The 19,864-nt window shown below is 36.8% G+C and overlaps 1 protein-coding gene across 4 annotated transcripts in view; it reads right to left on the bottom strand.

The window, feature by feature from the left end:
• Positions 1-19,864, bottom strand: part of CUL2 (cullin 2) — a 102,415-nt gene that overhangs the window by 31,520 nt on the left and 51,031 nt on the right. For all 4 annotated transcript variants that reach the window (XM_004774295.3, XM_004774293.3, XM_004774294.3 and 1 more), the window contains one exon: positions 18,328-18,410. In XM_004774295.3, the coding sequence (XP_004774352.1) occupies positions 18,328-18,410 (83 nt within the window). The remainder of the gene's footprint in view (positions 1-18,327; positions 18,411-19,864) is intronic.

The following is a 19,864-nucleotide window of genomic DNA, read 5'->3' as shown; positions in this document are numbered from 1 at the left end:
CAAGTAGGCAGAGAGGCAGGCAGAGAGAGAGGAGGAAGCAGGCTTCCCACCAAGCAGAGAGCCCGATGTGGGACTCGATCCCAGGGCCCTGGGATCATGACCTGAGCCGAAGGCAGCGGCTTAACCCACTGAGCCACCCAGGCCCCAAAATTACTTTTATCTCTCCAAGTGAAATAAACATTGAAAAATACGCAGATAGACAATCTATGGTTACATCAGGTGTTTTCTTCCTTATATAAGAGCCTTTTACTTAAGGAATATCAATTATATTTTGTGTGTACAGATTTTGTGTTACCATGAAAAAAATTAACCACTGTTACACTGAACCTCTTAACAAAAACAACAAAAAAATTACAACATACATTCTACTTGTAAATCTATTATTTCTCTAAAACACTTTTTTCCAAAATGCATGAAACTGGGATTATTTCTATAGTGTTTATATCTTTCAAGAGAAGCCATCTTTTACAAGAACATAATTAAGCAAAAAGAGACCAGTCCTAGTTTATAGCTTAAAAGCAGATGATCCATGATCTTTAAGCTAACAATGACCTCCTCCTTTTCTCCCTTTACATCATTTTACATTGCTGTTTCTTCTGTGTTCTTTTAGGACTTCTTCTTGTCTTTCCTGCAGAAATCCCACTGCACCCAATTACAACTTTTCTCCAAAAGACATGAAATCCTAACTGTAGTTTACTAAGTATTTCAGCATTCATGTTCCACAAGAATTATCACTTAGTGGAATGTCGTTCTTGCGGGCCGAGAACGATAAATGGTGCCGGCACCCGGGAACTAAATAAAGGAATCTTGCAAGGTAATCCGCAGGGAAGCGGGGAGTAAAGCTCCGCAGGAAAAGGAGGCTCCAATTTGGATCCCAGAGCGGCTGGTGCGTGCAGCCTTGCCTCCAAACACCAGTCATGATGCTGAAGATGCTGATGATAACTCTGGGGATGCTACACCTCCTGCGGCAGACTCAAGCCAGAGAGCTGTGGGCAGTGGTTAAAGCATGGCCATATCCTTTACCAGTGACTAACTCTTCTCTCATATTCCCTCCTCTCCCTTTGATGCATGGCAGGTCTGTAACTTGCTAGGAGCATGTACTGATATCTCAGCAGTGTCCATGTTAAATGGTGGCAAATTACTCAACTGTTCTTATAAACAAAATGACTCTAGTACCTTTGAGACAACAGTTAATGTGTCTTGTCCCAATAATATTACTTATCAGCCCACTCCCATATGCATCTGGCCACCGTTCCTTTTCCTCGTAACAAATGCTAGGGAGCTGAATGATACGTTGAATTGCACTAAGAACTGCTATCTTTCCCAGTGCTGGAATGTTACGGCCTTCAAGCTGGCTGTGATTATGCGTATCCCTACCCATGTTCCTATCCCAGTTTCCATTCCAGAGGACAAGTTACCGGGGGTGCTATCCAGAAAGAAGAGAGATTTTGGTATCACAGCCACCGTTGTGACAGCATTGGCTATATCTGCAGCAGCTGCCACGGCAGCAGCAGTCTCGCTTGCTGCAACTATACCCACTGCGGAAGCTGTGAACACCCTTGCAGAAGGAACGGCGGCTGCCCTTCAAACACAGACTCAGATCAATACACATCTGCAAGCAGGAATCCTGATAGTCAACCAGAGAGTGGATTTGGTTCAAGAACAAGTGGACATATGGGGGGCCCTGTGGGACTGGGATGTATAGCACCCTTCCCGGCAATTTGTGTAACTCCCATAGCCTATACTAATATGAGTGACTTACAGAATGTCTCCCGACAGCTCTCCCAATACTTGCGGGGGGGGGGAATTAGTCCGCAGAATTCCAAAACTGTACTCAGCACCTGCTACTAGGCATAACAAGGATAAATAACACCAGAGTTGAGCTTGCAACCCTCCCAGAGAAATTCAAAACATTGCAAGATGTGTTAACCTTTACGAAACAGTGGGCTAGCATAATTGGTCTGATGATAATCCTCGTAGTGGGCTTGATTCTGCTAGTAAGGAAACTGCAAATTTGGAGGCGACAGCAACATAGGCAACAGCAAGCCATGGTGCAGGCCTTGTTAGCCATCGAGGCTGGAACATCCCCCCCAAGTGTGGCTAAGTATGCTGGATCGGTAGTCAATGATGGGTAAGATTGGTGGGGGAAATATACCAACCTAAGACAGGACGCAGATCATTGATATCTGCCGTCTGATGACAGGTAAGGATATTCCCCGCCACTGACAACCTAAGACAGGCACGATCCCTGCCATAAAAGAAAAAAGGGGGAGATGTTGGAGGCAGGCCCCTGGCCAGGGCGGCCTCCGCCATTAAAAGATGGCGCCTGGCTAGTTGCCAGGTTAAGATTGCCTCATGAGACTAAGCGGAACGCCCAAAGGAAGTAAACAGCATTGGTTGCTAGCGAAGTTGTTCGTTTAGGTGCAGAGCCTGATTCGCTCCCTCCTGTACCCTGCTCGCTGATTGGTCATGTAAGCGTATATAAGTGTGTAGACTTGTGGAAATAAAGAGAGAGAAGATGCTTCCGAACTGGGGCTTCTTGTCATTCTTGCGGGTCGAGGGCGATAGTGGAAGATACTGATTTCAAAAGGAAAAATCCTCCATTAGCCTGACAGGTAACTTTAATTCTTTAAAGGCTGAAATAGGGGCGCCTGGGTGGCTCAGTGGGTTGGGCCGCTGCCTTTGGCTCAGGTCATGATCTCAGGGTCCTGGGATTGAGTCCCGCATTGGGCTCTCCACTCAGCAGGGAGCCTGCTTCCCTCTCTCTCTCTCTCTGCCTACTTGTTATCTTTCTCTGTCAAATAAATAAACAAAATCTTAAAAAAAAAAAAAGTACCCCTCTTCAACCTCCATACTATATACTCATATCTCAACTAAATGAATACTACAGATTACAAGGTAAAAAAAATACTCTGGTAAAAGACTTTGAAGTCACGTCCATTTCAGACCAATCTAAAAACACTCTTGTCTCCCAGAAGAGAAAAGAAAAAAATATAAGAACGGAATAGTAAAAGAGAAAAAAAGATACAACAGGGAAGATCAATAAGATACAATTGATTCTCTGAAAAAAATGCAAGAAAATACACAAACCTCTCACAAAAGTCATCAAGAAAAGATGCACATAAGTAATATTATGAAAGAAACTATTCCAGATGGGGATTAAAAAGAAAATAATACATTAACCAAGTTATTAAAGTTTACCACAATTTAAAAAGTATTATAGATATTCTCTACTCTTTGATATTATATGATGACAAGGGCATATATATCACCATGTGGAATCCCTCCCCTAAGCCGTAATTTCAGTATAATCATGACAAAGTATCAGAGAAATCAAAGTTGACATATTGCAGAATACTTGATCACTAATTTTTTAAAAAAGTGTCAACTTATGAGAGACAAAAACAATGAAAAAAATTCTCCAGCAAGTAGAGGAGACCAAGTGCAATGCTGTGGTTTTTGACTGAATCTTGGGACAGAATGAACACATCAGTGAAAAAACTGGGGAAATGCAAATACAATCTGTAGTTTAGTTAACAGTTCTGTACTAATGTTGATAAATACACCATGGGTTATCAGATGATAACAGTAGGAAAACAGGAGTATAATACAGGAACTTTCTGTACTAGTTTTGCAACTCTTCTGTAAACTTAAAGTTCTTTCAAACACGTTTTTAAAAGAAAATACTGTCAGTAGCTACTTCCAATAATTTTGAAAAAATAATCCACAACTGATTTAGAAGAAATAAATATCTTACCAAAAAAACTACTGGCAGTGTAAAAATCTTATTTAAAAAACTCTGAGACAGGGCGCCTGGGTGGCTCAGTGGGTTAAGCCGCTGCCTTCAGCTCAGGTCATGATCTCAGGGTCCTGGGATCGAGTCCCGTAACGGGCTCTCTGCTCAGCAGGGAGCCTGCTTCACTCTCTCTCTCTCTCTCTCTGCCTGTCTCTCTGCCTACTTGTGATTTCTCTCTGTCAAATAAATAAATAAAATCTTTAATAAAAAAAAAAACCTCTGAGACAAAAGATTCTGCTTTGGAATCTAGCGCTCTAAAATATGGCAAAAGGTTAGAGACTGGAAAGATGGCAGAGTAGGAGGATCATGAGCTCACCTCATCCCATGGACAGACACACCAAGGAAACAACTACATCTACACAACTAACTCTGAAAATAATCTGAAGACTGGCAGAATAAATCTTCCACACCTAGTTGTAGAGGAAACCCCAACAAAAAATGTGGGAGGGACATAACAAGCAAAGAGGAGTGAGGGGATGAGACCTTATTAGGAACTCCCGGCGCTGGGGACTCACACTAGGAAGATGGGTCCCCATAATGTATGGCTTTGAAAATTACCCAACTTAACTTCCAGAGCATTAAAAATCACCAGAGCTTAATCCCTGGAGCGCTGGAAGGCAATAAGAAACTGAGTCCCTGCCCTTAAAGAACCAGCACACTAAATAACTTGGTAGACACATAGCAGAGAAGCAGCAGTTTGAAAAGCACTTGGGGTGTACATGAAGATTTACTGACTAATCTTAGAGGGGGTCTGGAGCTATAGGAGATTTCTTAAGGAACTATACTGTTGGTAGGTGCCATTTCTTTCCCACTCTCTGGTCTAGATAACTGGATACAGTTCTAACATTCTCCCATCTACACTGCTACCCTCCCCAGTGTTCCCCAATCAGGCTGCCCCTGCCAAAACTGGTACCACTCCAAAGTAACTCCTGCCCTGAGAAGTTGGGGAGACAACACCATACATCAACCCACCCACAGTTTCTACAGCCAGGCCTCTTAGCTGGCTGCACACATAGCAAGCCCCTGCCCTTCAGTGCACTTGCAGCGGTGGCAGAGGCTAACTGTAGGCAACTAGGCTGAGTGCTAGCCCCAACAACCACCAGTTGCAGCTGGGCCTCTCAACAGTGTAGGGAGTAAATTCTGCCCAGTATCCCAACAACAGCCAGCTGGGCTGAAAGTCAACTCCACCCACCATCAAGCCCAAAGCAACTGTGGCTGAGCCACAACAGGAAGGCACATGCAGCTCACACAGGGACCACCAATGAAGTACATGGTTCTGGTTACCAGGGGAGACTGTGCTACAGGGTAACACATGACTTCTACACAAGGCTACCACTTTCAAGACCACGATACAGCTAACCTAACTAAGACAAAGAAACAAAGAGAGTTAAACAAAATGAAAAAGCAGAGGAATACAACCCAAATGAAAGAACAAGACAAGAAAAAGAGCCAAGTAAAAATGGAGATCAACAATATTTCTCATAGAGTTCTAAGTAACGGTCATAATGATATGGCCATAAAGATACTTGAGAGAAGAGTGAATGAATTCAGTGAAAACATCAACAAAGAGATACAAAATAATTTTAAAAGTGTTGAAGAACACAATAACTGAAATGAAAAAAAATACTAGAATGAATCAACAGCAGATTAGAAACCACAGAAGAATGGATCAGTGATCTGGAAGACAGGGTAATGGAAAGTAACCAAGCTGAACAGAAAAAAAAAAAAAAAGGAACAAAAAGAAAAACAAAAAATAATAGGTTAAAAGAACTCTGCAACATCATCAATAGTTAACAACATTCATATGATAGGGATCCCTGAAAAAGGAGAGAGAAGGGGCTGGAAAATTTATTTGAAAAATCAGTAGATGAATATTCCCCTTATCTGAGAAAGCAAGCATACATATAGGTCTAGGAAGCACAGACAACCCTTAACAAGATGAATCTAAGGAGATCCACACACCAAGATACATAACTAAAATGGCAAAAGTAATAATAGAGAATTTTTTAAAAAGTAAGAGTAACAGCACCTGGATTGCTCAGTCAGTTAACTGTCTGACTACTGGTTTTGGCTCAGGTCACAATCTCATGAGTCATGAAATCAAGTCCTGGGTCAGGTTCTGTATTCAGTGGAGAGTCTGCTTGAATATTCTCTCCCTCTCCCCCTCTCCTCAACTCACACATTCTCTCTCTCAAATACATCTTAAAAAATAAATAAATAAAAGCAGCAAGAGGAAATACCTATATACAAGGGAAATACTTCAAGACTATGAGCTGATTCTTCAGTAGAAACTTTGCAAGCCAGAAGAAAGTGGCACAGCATGTTCAAAGTACTGACAGGGAAAAAACTACAACCAACAATATCCTACCTGACAAGGTTATCATTCGGAACTAAAGGAGAGAGAGATTCCTAGACAAAAGTTAAAGGAGTTTATCACCACTAACCCAGCCTTATAAGAAATGTTAAAGGAAATTAGTTAAATGGAAAGAACAGGCATAACTAGAAGAAAATAATAAAAGGTATCTAATTACATAAATAAAAACAAACATATAGTAAACATAATAGATTAATTACTTAAAAAACACAACGAGGTTAAAACACAAAAAAGTAGTAAAATCAGTTATATCTATAAAAATCAGTCAAGAGATAGACAATTAAAAAGATGTAAAATGTGACATCATATATGTAAAATGTGGAGGGAGTAGAAATTTAATGCTTTCAGAATGTACCTGAACTTGAGCAACCATCAATTTAATATAGCCTGCTATACATGTTGGATGTTATATATGAGCCCAATGGCAACCACAAATCAAACACCTACACTAGATACACAAAAAATAAAGACAAAAGAATCTAAGCATAACACTAAAGAAGGCCATAAAACCATAAGGAAAGAGAACAAAAAAGAACAGAGAGCTACAAAAGCAACCAGAAAACAATGAACAAAATAATATGTAATAAGTATATACTTATCAGTAATTACTTTAAATTTTCAAAGACTAAATGCAAAAGACATAGGGTGATGTGGATAAAAAAACAAGACCAATCTATATGCTGCTTACAAGTGACTCGCCTCAGACCAAAAGACCCATACCAACTATAAGCGAAGGGACAGAAAAAAATATTCCACGCAAATGGAAGTGAAAATAAAACCTGGAATAGAAATATAAACATCAGATAAAACAGACTTTAAAAGACTGTAGCAAGAGACAAAGATCATTACAAAATAATAAAAGGGTCAATCCAAAAGGAGAATAGAACAATTATAAGTATCTATGCACCCAACATAGGAGCACTTAAATATATAAAGCAAAAATTAACAGATATAAAGTGAGATATTCACAGTAATACATTAGTAATAAGGAATTTTAATACCCCACTTATATCAGCGGATAAACAGATAATCCAAACAGAAAATCAATAAGGAAACAATGGCTTTGAACAACACATTAGACCAGATGGACCTAACAGATATATATAGAACATTCCATCCACAAATAGAACACACATTCTTTTCACATGCCTATGGAACATTTTATCAGAAAGATCACATGTAAGGCTACAAAGCAAGTCTCAATAAATTTAAGATTGAAGTCATACCAAGCATCTTTTTAAATCTCAACAGTAAGAAACTAGAAATCAATTACAAGGAAAAAAAAAAAACGAGAAAAAAACCCCACAAACACATGGAGGCTAAAAAACAGCTATTAAACAACCAATAGGTGAACAAAGAAATCAAAGAAGAACTAAAAAAAATAAGTGGAGACAAATGAAAATGAAAATATGAAACAGTCCAAAATCTTTGGCACACAGAAAAAAGCAGTTCGAAGAGAGAAGTAGATATTGATACCTACCTCAAAAAAACAAGAAAAATCAGAAATGATTAAACCTTACCAAAAACAAAAACAAAACCTTACACCAAAAGGAACTAGAAAAATAGGAACAAACAAAACCTAATGTTAACAGAAGAAAATAATAATGATTACAGCAGAAACAAATGAACTAAAGACTTAAAAAAGGAAAGAAAGAAAACAATGAAACCAAGAGCTGGTTCTTTCAAAGATAAAACTGACTAACATTTAGACAAACTTACCCAAAACAAGAAACAAACAAAAAAAGGAACTCAAATAAATAAAATCAGAAATGAAGGAGGAGAAATAACAACCCACCTCACAGAAATACAAAGGATGAGAAACTATTAATAATAATTACATGCTCACAAACTGGACAACCTAGAAGAAATAGATAAATTTCCAGAAACATGTAATCTTCTAAAATTGAATCAGGAAGAAATAGAGTATTTGAACACACTGCTTACTAGTATTGAAAATGAACAGGTAATCAAAAATTCCCAACAAAAAAAAGCCCAGGATTAGATGGCTTCATAGGTGAATTCTATCAAACATGTAAAGAAGATTTAATATTGACCCTTCTCAAACTATTCCAAGAAACTTAGAAGAGGAGGGAAACTTCCAAATTCATTCTACAAAGCCAGCATTACCCTGATATCAAACCAAGACACACACAAGCACGCACGCATGCACGCAAACAAAACCACAGGCCAATATCCCTGATGAACACAGATGCAAATTTCATCAACAAAAATATTATCAAACCACATCCAACAATGCATTAAAAGGATCATTCACCACAATCACCACAATCAAGTGGGATTTACTTCAGGGATGCATGAGCGGTTCAGTATTCACAAATCAATGATACCTTGCAATAACAAGAGAAAAGAAAAAACCAACTGATCATCTCAATAGATGCAGAAAAAGCATCCAACAAAATACAGCATCCATTCATGATAAAAACTCCCAACAAAGTGGGTTTAGAGAAACATACCTCAGTATAATAAAGGCCATATATGAAAAACCAACAGCTAATACCATATTCAGTGATGAAAAACTGAAAGCGTTTCCTCTAAGATCAGGAACAAGACAAAAATGTCCACTCTTACAACTTTCATTCAGCATAGTACTGGAAGTCCTAGCTGTAGCAATCAAACATAATAAAGAAAGAAAAGGCATCCAAATTGGTAAGAAGTAAAACTATCACTATTGTATATGACATGATACTATATATAGAAAAAAAACTAAAGACTCCACCACAAACTATTAGAATAAATGAATTCAGTAAGCTTGCTGGATACAAAGTTAATATACAGAAATGTAATGTTTCTATATACTAATAATAAAGGAACAGAAAGAGAAATTTTTTAAAAATCCCACTTACAACTGTACCAAAAAGAATAAAATGCCTAGGAATAATGTAAACAAGGAGGAGAAAGACCTTCTACACTCTGAAAACTATAAAACATTGATGAACTGAAAATGACACAAAAAATGCTTGTGGATTAGAAACATCACTATCGTTAAAATGTCCATATTGCCCAAAGGAATCTACCAATTCAATTTAATGGCAAAATACCAATAGCATTTTTCACAGAACAAATAATCCTAAAATTTGTATGGAACCACAAAAGACCTTGAATAGCCAAAGCAATCTTGAGAAAGAACAAAGCTGAAGGTATCACAGTCCCAGATTTCAAGATAAACGAAAAAGTTCCAGTATTCAAGGTGCCTGGGTGGCTCAGTCAGTTAAGCGTCCAACTCTTGATTTCAACTCAGGTCATGATCTCAGGGTCCTAGGATTGAGCCCCACATCAGGTCCCCCACTCAACAGGGAGTCTGGTTATTTCCCTTTCCCTCTACCCTTTCCCCCACTTGCACATACTGTCTCTCTAAAATAAATAAATAAAATTTTTTTAAAAAGCAGTAGAAACCAAAACAGTATGGTACCGGCACAAAACAAACACATAGATCTACAGAACACAATAAAGAGCCCACACTTCTATGGTCAATTAATCTATGTCAAAGGAAGCTAGAAGACACAATGGGGAAAAGACAGTCTCTTCAATAAATGGTGCTGGGAAAACTCGACAGCTATATGCAAATTAATGAAACTGGATCAGTTTCTTACACCATATACAAAAATAAACTCAGACTGGATTAAAGATCTAAATGTGAGACCCAAAACCACAAAACACCTAGAAGAAAATACTGGCAGGATCAGCCTTAGCAACAGATTTATGGATATGTCCTCAGGCAAGGGAAACAAAAGCAATAATAAACTACTGGGACTGTACCAAAATAAAAAGCTTTTACACAGCAAAGGAGACCATAAATAAAACAAAAAAGGCAACCCAGTGAATGGGAGTATTTGCAAATGATATATCCAATAAAGGGGCTAATATCCAGAATACATAAAGAATTTATACAATCAGGGCGCCTGGGTGGCTCAGTGGGTTAAGCCGCTGCCTTCGGCTCAGGTCATGATCTCAGGGTCCTGGGATCGAGTCCCGCATAGGGCTCTCTGCTCAGCAGGGAGCCTGCTTCACTCTCTCTCTCTCTCTCTCTCTGCCTGTCTCTCTGCCTACTTGTGATTTCTCTCTGTCAAATAAATAAATAAAATCTTAAAAAAAAAAAAAGAATTTATACAATCAACATAAAAGAAAATACCCAAACAATTTAATTAAGAAATGGACTGAGGACCTGAATAGACATTTTTCCAAAGAGATACAAATGGCCAACAGACACATAAAGAGATGTTCAAATCACTAATCATCAGGGAGAAGCAAATCAAAACCACAATGAGGTATCACCTCACACTAGTCAGAATGGCTAGTATCCAAAAGACAAGAAAATAGTAACCATTGGTCAGGATGTGGAAGTCCTATGGGCTGTTGATGGGAATGCAAATTGATGGCAGCCACTGCAGAAAACAGAATGGATGTTACTTAGAAAATGAAAAAGAGAAATATCCTATAATCCAGTAATTTCACTACTGGATACTTATCTAGAGAAAATGCAAAGATGAATTCACAAAGATATATGCACCTCTGTATTTACTGCAACATTATTTACTATAGCCCAAAGAGGGAACGAACCAAAGCATCTACTGATAGAATGAATGGATAAAGATGCAGTAAACATACACAATAGATACTACTCAGCCATAAAAAAGAATGAAATCTTGTCATCTGCAACAACACGGATGGACCTAGAGGGTATTATGCTAAGTGAAATAAGTCAAACAGAAAAAGACAAATGCCACATGATTTCACTTAGACGTATAATCTATAAAACAAAGCAAATAACAACAACAACAAAAAAAAACAGACTCAGACTCAACAAAAAAACAGAACAAACCGGTGGCTACTGGCAGGGATGTGGTTGGGGGGCATAGGTGAAGGGTATTAAGAGCTATAAACTTCCAGTTGTAAAATAAATAAGTCACAGAGATGAAAAGTACAGCATAGGAAATATAGTCTATAATATTAATAACATATGATGGTGTTAAAGATGGTGACTATACTTGTGGTGAGCAGATGTATAATATTGCCAGATCACTGTTGTACACCAGAAACAAATATAACAAAGTATGTCACCTATACTTCAGTAAGAGAAAACAAAGACAAAGGTTAATCTGTAAATGTGAAAAAAAAAAATTCTTCTTACAAAGAAACTCTAGACCCAGATGGTTTTGCAGGGAGTTTACTAAACACCAAAAAATGATCACCCCATGGTCATTAAAGAGGGCACGTGATGTAATGAGCGCTGGGTGTTATATATAAGACTGATGAGTCACTGAACCCTACCTCTGAAACTAATAATACACTGTATGTTAATTAACGAATTTAAAGAAAATTTTTAAAAAAGATTACCCCAGTTACAACTCTTTTTTTTTTTTTTAAGATTTTATTTATTTATTTGTCAGAGAGAGAGAGGGAGAGAGCGCGAGCACAGGCAGACAGAATGGCAGGCAGAGGCAGAGGGAGAAGCAGGCTCCCTGCTGAGCAAGGAGCCCGATGTGGGACTCGATCCCAGGACGCTGAAATCCTGACCTGAGCCGGAAGGCAGCTGCTTAACCAACTGAGCCACCAGGCGTCCCCCCAGTTACAACTCTTAAAACACTCTTTTCCTCAAAAGAAAAAGAGGAACAGCCCCAATCCATCCTACAAGGATGAGCCTGATACCAAACCCAAAGACATATGAGAAAGAATAGTTATAGGCTCATTCCATTCATGGATATACATTCAAAATTCTAAATAAAATATTATTTAGCAAATCAAATGCAAAAATGTTATAAAAGTTATTATAAACAACCACCAACCTGGGTTTTATTCTAGTTATATGAGGATAGTTTAATATTAAAAAATCCATAAATGTAACCCACCACTCTAACAGATTAATAGAAAAAAACATGACTGCTCAATACAAATAGAAATCATTTTATAAAACTCAATACCAAATTCAAATTAATTTAATCATTCTGATAAAGAGTATCTAATAAAAAAAATCAGAGGAAGCATCATTTTAAAAGAGGAAATGTTACATGTGTAATCTTTAAAATTAGGAATGAGACAAAGATGCTCATTACCCATCACCCCTCTTCAACACTGCTGTGGAGGTCCTGGTCATTGGGGGTGTGTGTATGTGCACAGGAAGCATGTGCACGCACACACACACACATGCACACACACACACACAAGAAATATAACTATCATTAACAGATTATGACTGCTTACATGGAAAGCACAAAAATAAGCACAAATTATTAGAAATGACACTTTTTTTTTCTTGGAAATGAAGCTAGAAACAATGGAATTTAACAAGGTGGCTGACTATAAGATTTATATATTGAGTGTTGTATTTCAAAACACTAGCAGAAAACAAATAGAATGGCTAATTATACAGATAAACTTTTTGTAACAGTATCAGAGAATATGAAGTATCTTGAAATCAAACAAAAAGCATGAAGAATCTTTACAAATATATAAAAACTATTTAGGGGGTGCTAAATAGTTTTTAGCTCAGTGGCTAAAACTGAGTAGGTGGGTGGCTCAGTGGGGTAAAGCCTCTGCCTTCAGCTCAGGTCCCAGGGTCCTGGGATCAAGCCCCATATTGGGCTCTCTGCTCAGTAGGGAGCCTGCTTCCTCCTCTCTGTCTGCCTCTCTGCCTACTTGTAATCTCTGTCAAATAAATAAATAAAATCTTTTTAAAAAAGCTATTTAGGAGGTAATAGGAAGATTTAATAGGGATAACTTAATAGGAAGATTTAATGAAGATGTAAATTCTCGGGGCACCTCAGTGGCTCAGTGGGTTAAGCCTCTGCCTTTGGCTCGGGTCATGATCCCAGGGTCCTGGGATCAAGCCCCGCATAGAGCTCTCTGCTCAGCGGGGAGCCTGCTTCCTCCTCTCTGCCTGTCAAATAAATAACTAAAATCTTAAAAAAAAAAAAAAGATGTAAATTCTCTCCAAACTAACTTATATCTTCAACTGAATTTCAATCCTACAGAAAATTTCTTCTAGGTAACTTATAATCACCTTTAAAAAAAGATGATTACAACCTATATATGAAAGAGTAAAGGACCAACTAACAGCAAGAACACTTCTGGCTTATGGAGGGCAAATTTGTCTTACCAGATATCAAGATTTATTATGCTGTAATAATAAACACAGTGAGGTGTGGGCCCAAGGACAGACAAACAAACAAGTGGAATAGAGAAGAACCATGATAGGGAGCCACACTTGTAGGAAACTTTGGTATCTAATAGGGCATGATGTTAGAATAATGGTTAAAGTAGGAAGAATTTAAAAAACAAAAAACCAGGAGCTATGAAGTTAAAAAAATTTTTTTCCATTTGTCACTTGTCTTTGTTTATGATTATACAACAGAGAGTGGATGCTAAAAAGTCATGACTGCTTTGCTGCTGAGTTGTAATTTCAGAATAAATAAAAACTTTTCCGATTCAACAAATACTAAGCATAGAAACTTATTTCAGATTATAATTTGCTAAATGGTTTTCTTGGGGATAAAGGAGTCTACCATATAAATGCTAAAGCAGCTCTTCTGATCCTAGGAATCCATAAACCTTCTAAAAAGTATGTAAAGGGTGCCTGGGTGGCTCAGCTGGTTGAGCATCTGCCTTCGACTCAGATCATAATCCCAAGGTCCTGGGATTGAGCCCCACATCGGGCTCCCTGCTTGGCGGGGAGTCTGCTTCTCTCTCTCCCTCTACTGTTCCCCCTGCCTGTGCTCTTGCTCTGTCAAATAAATAAAATCTTTACAAAAATACAAATAAAAGTACAAAAAGAATGTAAAGTTCTGAGTGCATATACATATTAAGTATTTTTATGTGGGGAGGCTCCAGAGTTTGCATTATCTTCCTAAAGGACCATAAAGATTCCACACACACGCACACACAAATAAATAAAAACCACTATAGTTAAGTAAAAAAATATTTAGGTATAATAAATTATCATCAGTAGATACTTGGGAAGAGAAAAAAGTTTCAGCTAAAAGGAAGAAAACGGATATTCACATTTTATGTGCCAATTAAACTTTAAAAATATATTTTTAAATTCTGAAATAATTATAGATTCATAGGAAGTTGCCAACATAATACAGAGTGGTCCTGAAAACATTCATCCAGTTTTCTCCAGTGGTAACATCCTTCATGATTATGATACATCAATCACAGGAAATCAACATGGATACAACCTATAGACCTTACTCAGATTTTTTACCTTATTTAGTTTTTATACACAATCATTTGTTTTTTTTATACACAGTCATTTGTTTGTATATATGTAATTCTATGCAATTTTATCACATACCTAATACTGCCACTATATTCAAGATACACAACTACTTTATAACCATAACACAACTCCCTCATACTACCACATTATAGTCTCACACCAACCACTAATCTGTTCTAGTTTTTAAGAAAAACATATTTTTAAGTATTCTTAATATTTACATAAACTCCCTAAGTGCATGTACATATGTGTATATTATATGTAATATATGTGTATATACATACACACATCCATATAAATATATGTACACACATATATATGTGCATATATACAATCTTAAATGCACAGATAATTTCTATTAGAAAATACTTTAAATCCTTAATAGGGATTTGCTTCAAATAACAGAACTGAAGGCATCAAGGGAAAAGTAAAAGTCTTTTAATTCCTCTTTTTAACCTTCTATACATTTTTAATTGTATACAATCAACACATTTTACTTTTATAATTTTTTTTTTGTAGAAAGAGAATGCTTTTTTTTTTTTTTAAGATTTTATTTATTTATTTGACGGAGAGAGATCACAAGTGGACAGAGAGGCAGGCAGAGAGAGAGGGAAGCAGGCTCCCTGCTGAGCAGAGAGCCCGATGTGGGCCTCGATCCCAGGACCCTGAGATCATGACCTGAGCTGAAGGCAGCGGCTTAACCCACTGAGTCACCCAGGCGCCCGAAAGATAATGCTTTTAAACATCCTTTGTGTAAGCTTGATTTTCAGTGGCCAGATTTGAGAAACCACAAGTTCACAGTAATGCCCTTTAGACACTTGTAGAGAATATCTAGCAACCTAGGGATGAAAGCAGGGAAAGGAAATTGTGAATGAACTGACAGGAAATCAAATTTGTAATATGCTCTGCTAGATCCCAGATTTTATTCTGTAAGTTTGGTGGACCTCTTTCCACAAAGACGTTATAGGTACACATAGTAAAATACTTCTCTGTTAGCAGCAGTGGCAATGAGATGCAACTTCAACAAACCACTGCTAAGAATATGTAATATATGGGTAAGACCACAACTCAAGGATCAGAATTACCGGTCTTCTGATTCTCATTAAGCCATATACTAGATATGTGACCTGAGTAAGCTGACTATTTTCTTCAAGCCTCAATTTCCCCATTTGTAAAATGAGCCTATGACAATATTCACCATCATTACAAGGGTCAGCCAGTTTTACCAATGGGGAATACCTACCAGAACCACTTGTCCGTGTAATGGAAGTTATAAGCCTTATTATCTTTAACGATAATGGATAAATAGATACTAAAGCAATGCAGTGAAAATACCCAAATTGGAAGTTTGTAGACATGGAATCTAATCTTTTTCCTTAGGTATTTCAAATTCAGCAAGTCATTTCTACTTATTGAAGTTCAATTTATTTACTTATAAATAAAACTTGCCCTGCTTTCTTATGATCAAATAAAGAACTATGTGTGAAATTACTAGAATATTCAAAGCATTATAAAACTAAAATGTATATAAAAGCCAAAGTACTAGAACTAGGAATGGAAGAAATGTTCTGTGAATTTAAAAGACAGGCATAGGGGTGCGTGGTGGCTCAGTCATTAAGCATCTGCCTTCAACTCAGGTCATGGATCCAGATTCCTAGGATCAAGCCCCACATCAAGCTCCCTGCTCAAGGAGAAGCCTGCTTCTCCCTCTCCCAGTCCCCCTGCTTGTGTTCCCTCTCTTGCTGTCTCTCTCTGTCAAATAAATAAATAAAATCTTTAAGAAATAAAAAAAAAAGGGGCGCCTGGGTGGCTCAGTCAGTTAAGCGGCTGCCTTTGGCTCAGGTCATGATCCCAGGGTCCTGTGATGGACCCTCATATTGGTCTCCCTGCTCGGTGGAGAGTCTGCTTCTCCCCCTCCTTCTGCCTGCTGCTCTGCATACTTGTACTCTCTCTCTGTGTCAAATAAATAAAATCTTTTAAAAAATAAATAAATAAAAAATAATTTAAAAATTTAAGAAAGAAAAAACTAACAGACACTTTAGAATTAGCTGAAGCCATATTTGAATCCCTGGAAGTAAGAAGATGGGGCTGGAGTCAAATTAGCTTTGTTAGGGCACCACCGACATCTTCATTTGTAAAATGGTAATGGAAGTAGCACCAACATCCCAGAGTTGTAAGGATCAAATAGGATAATGCAGGTAAAGCTTTTAGAACACTTCTTGACACATAGCTCCCATATTTTATTATTATTGTTGTTATTGTTATGCCTTAGTTTCCTTAGCTGTAAAATGTGGGGTAATACCTACTTAATAGAGTATACAAGAAAAATAAATAAAATATTAGTAGGGCATTCAAATAATACTTTCATGGAAGCTGACTATAACAACAAAATTAAGACACGTTGTCCTAATATCTCTAATCAAATAATCTGTCTTTTCCAGAACATCCTGTATTGTTGTATTATTTTTAACTTTAATTTTATTATTATTTTATTAATCTTCTATTATTTTTCATACACAGATTTTCTTTCATTTTTCATCAAATTCATTTTTAACAAACTAACAATCACACTTCAGAAAATTTACTAGGTTGGGCAAATTTACTAGGTTTTCTATGGGAGGAGCCCATAGAAAAAACAATGATTTCCTTGTTTTCCCTCACATAAAAAACTCGTATTAAGGAAAGCATTTTCAGATGGAGTGGCCATTATCATACATATCAAACATATTAAAAGAAGACATTTCAAAAAACTGCATTTAGAAAATTTTAACAGTATTTTCAATAAACTTAATGTAAAATAGCTGAATTCCAAGTCAAGAAACAAGTTACTACTTCACAGCAAAATAAATACATTAGAACCTACAAATATTACTGGGAGTGTTCTTTCAGTTAATTATGGTTTAGTAAAGAAAAGAGAAAAATAAAAAATGTCCCATCCTACTGCTTCACTATCCTTTTTTCTCCATCTCCCTATTTTTAGATAAAATGGAATCATTAAAAGGACAAGTAACAGTTTTTTAAAACCAAGTTACTAATTGCTATCATCTACTTTCTACTATTTAGTATTAACATTAAATTTTAAAATATTCCCCTATCCTCTTTGGTGGCTTGTTTTTTTGTTTCTGTTTGTTTGGTTTTTTTAATGTCCTATGAGGAGCCCATAGAAAAAACAATGATTTCCTTGTTTTCCCTCACATAAAAAACTCGTATTAAGGAAAGCATTTTCAGATGGAGTGGCCATTATCATACTGCAATTCACTGGTCTAGATAACTCCTATAACATCAGTTCCAGTAAAATGACATTTATTTTACACACACCTGTATGACTGACTTTTAGTTCTTCTAATTACCCAAAAGTGAAGTCCAGTAAGAATTTTTTAGGATGTTCTACTCTGGACTCTGCAGGAAAACTTACTCTCTTAAATTCTATTCACACAGAAATTAGGTAAAGAGTCCACCATGCTGGGCCATGAATAGAATGCAAAGCCATTTTCCCACAAACAAACCTCACATATAGGCAAGTTACTAATTTAACACTGGAACTAAGAGGTAATCTGTTTTCCCAAATAGGTTATCCTTATTAAGAGTTAAACTGAAAGAATATGTCAAAACAATTCAGCTATGCCCTAGAAGATCTAAGAGGTAGATCAACAACAAAGGACTTTCTTCAACAACAAATAACATGTCACTTTCTTTCAGGGACTTACTTATTTACTAAGCATTTTGGGCTAATGACCAAAGACCTGTCAAAAAAAAAGATTATAAAACAATTTTAAAATATTGGCATTAAGATGGAAAATGAGGCTTCTTTAAGTAAACCAAGGCCTGCGTCTAGTTAACTGCCATGCAAGTGTACACTATATAAAACCGTTTCAAATAGGAAAATAGAATTGACTCAAGAAGACAAATGTCAGTACTCACTTTTTTATTTCTCGGAGCAACATTCGGATAAGGATGGTCTGAAGTGGTTCAACCATCAATTTTCTCCACATATCCAATGCTAGCTGCCAGGAAAAATAATCAAGGATGAATTACCTATCATTTGTTTTTAACATTTACTAAAATGTTGAAAGACTTTTTTTTTTTTTTTTTTTTTTTTTTACAGATGTAACAATGACTGGTTTTATATTTCAAAGAAAAACTAGTTTTATAAACTCCTAAATAGGTCTTATATTTGGATGACAAAGACTGAACAGATCTTAGCATGGGACATCATACCCAATACATATGTGCATTGCAAAGTTCATTAATTGTAAATAATCTTTGAAGTCATAACTCTTCTTAAGTTTTCACTTCTAGATACATACTTTTAGGGGATATTTCTTTCCCCCCCACCCCTTTATTTTTCAGATTGTTTATTATATTACAAAAGGGATCTCCTCCTGAATTCATTCTTGTAGTTATGCATATCACAGACTCTTTCAGTTGTATTACATTCCAGGCATTTTGCTAGTTGTGGGACTTTTTAAAGCAAAAAGACACATCAAGTATTTAAAACTAATATTTCAAAACTCAAATGAAAATTGAATATACATAAAAAACAAATTTCTAATTTAAACTAAAAATGAGTATCAAACTTGTACAAAAAACAGAATTAAGGTTTGAACTAACTGAATCTGAATTGAATTTAACTGAATTAACTGAAAATCTTAAAGAAATACTTGATTTGATTTTTATAAATCATAATTTATTGATTGTTAAATGCCTGATATTATGGAAAGGTTGTAAAAATGCTAAGATTAAGAGAAACAAAGGAATTATGTTAAAGTAATTTGGCTGTTGGCTGATTTTTTTTTTTTTTTTGGTCAGGGATAGAGGGAGAGAGCAAGAGCGAGCACAGGCAGACAGAGAGGCAGGCAGAGGCAGAGGGAGAAGCAGGCTCCCTGCCGAGCAAGGAGCCCAACGTGGGACTTGATCCCAGGACGCTGGGATCATGATGACCTGAGCCGAAGGCAGCTGCCTAACCAACTGAGCCACCCAGGCGTCCCATGTTGGCTGATTTTTAAAATTATAAAACCTCTCATACAAACATAAAGGGTAAGTCAATTAAAAGAATAATAAAATACATTCCTGTACTCACAACCCAGTTTAAGAAACACAACTTCCCTATTACCAGTGCTCTGAATGTCCTCCTACCTTCCCCTCAGAGGTTCCCACAACCCAGAATATTATGTAAAATCATTCCCTTGCCTATAATTCTACCAAATGTGTACATATCCCCACAATTTTTTAAAATTTTAAGTCCCGTATAGTTAACACACAGCACTAATTTCAGGTGTACAACATTGTGATTCAACAATTCTAAATATTACTCAGTGCTCATCAAGATAAATGTATTTTTAATACCCTTAACCTATTTCACCCATCCCCTCACCCACTTCCCCTCTGGGGAGTGAATGAACATTAGTTCATTCCCTATAATTAAATCTGGTTTTTTTTTGCTTTTGTTTTTTTTCTC

This window comes from Mustela putorius, unplaced genomic scaffold (genome assembly GCF_011764305.1).
Source record: "Mustela putorius furo isolate JIRA1106 unplaced genomic scaffold, ASM1176430v1.1 tig00003913_pilon_pilon_pilon, whole genome shotgun sequence".
NCBI classification, from domain to species: domain Eukaryota; kingdom Metazoa; phylum Chordata; class Mammalia; order Carnivora; family Mustelidae; genus Mustela; species Mustela putorius.
The sequence above is the reverse complement of the archived record's forward strand: the minus strand, read 5'-3'. Positions and strand labels throughout refer to the sequence as shown.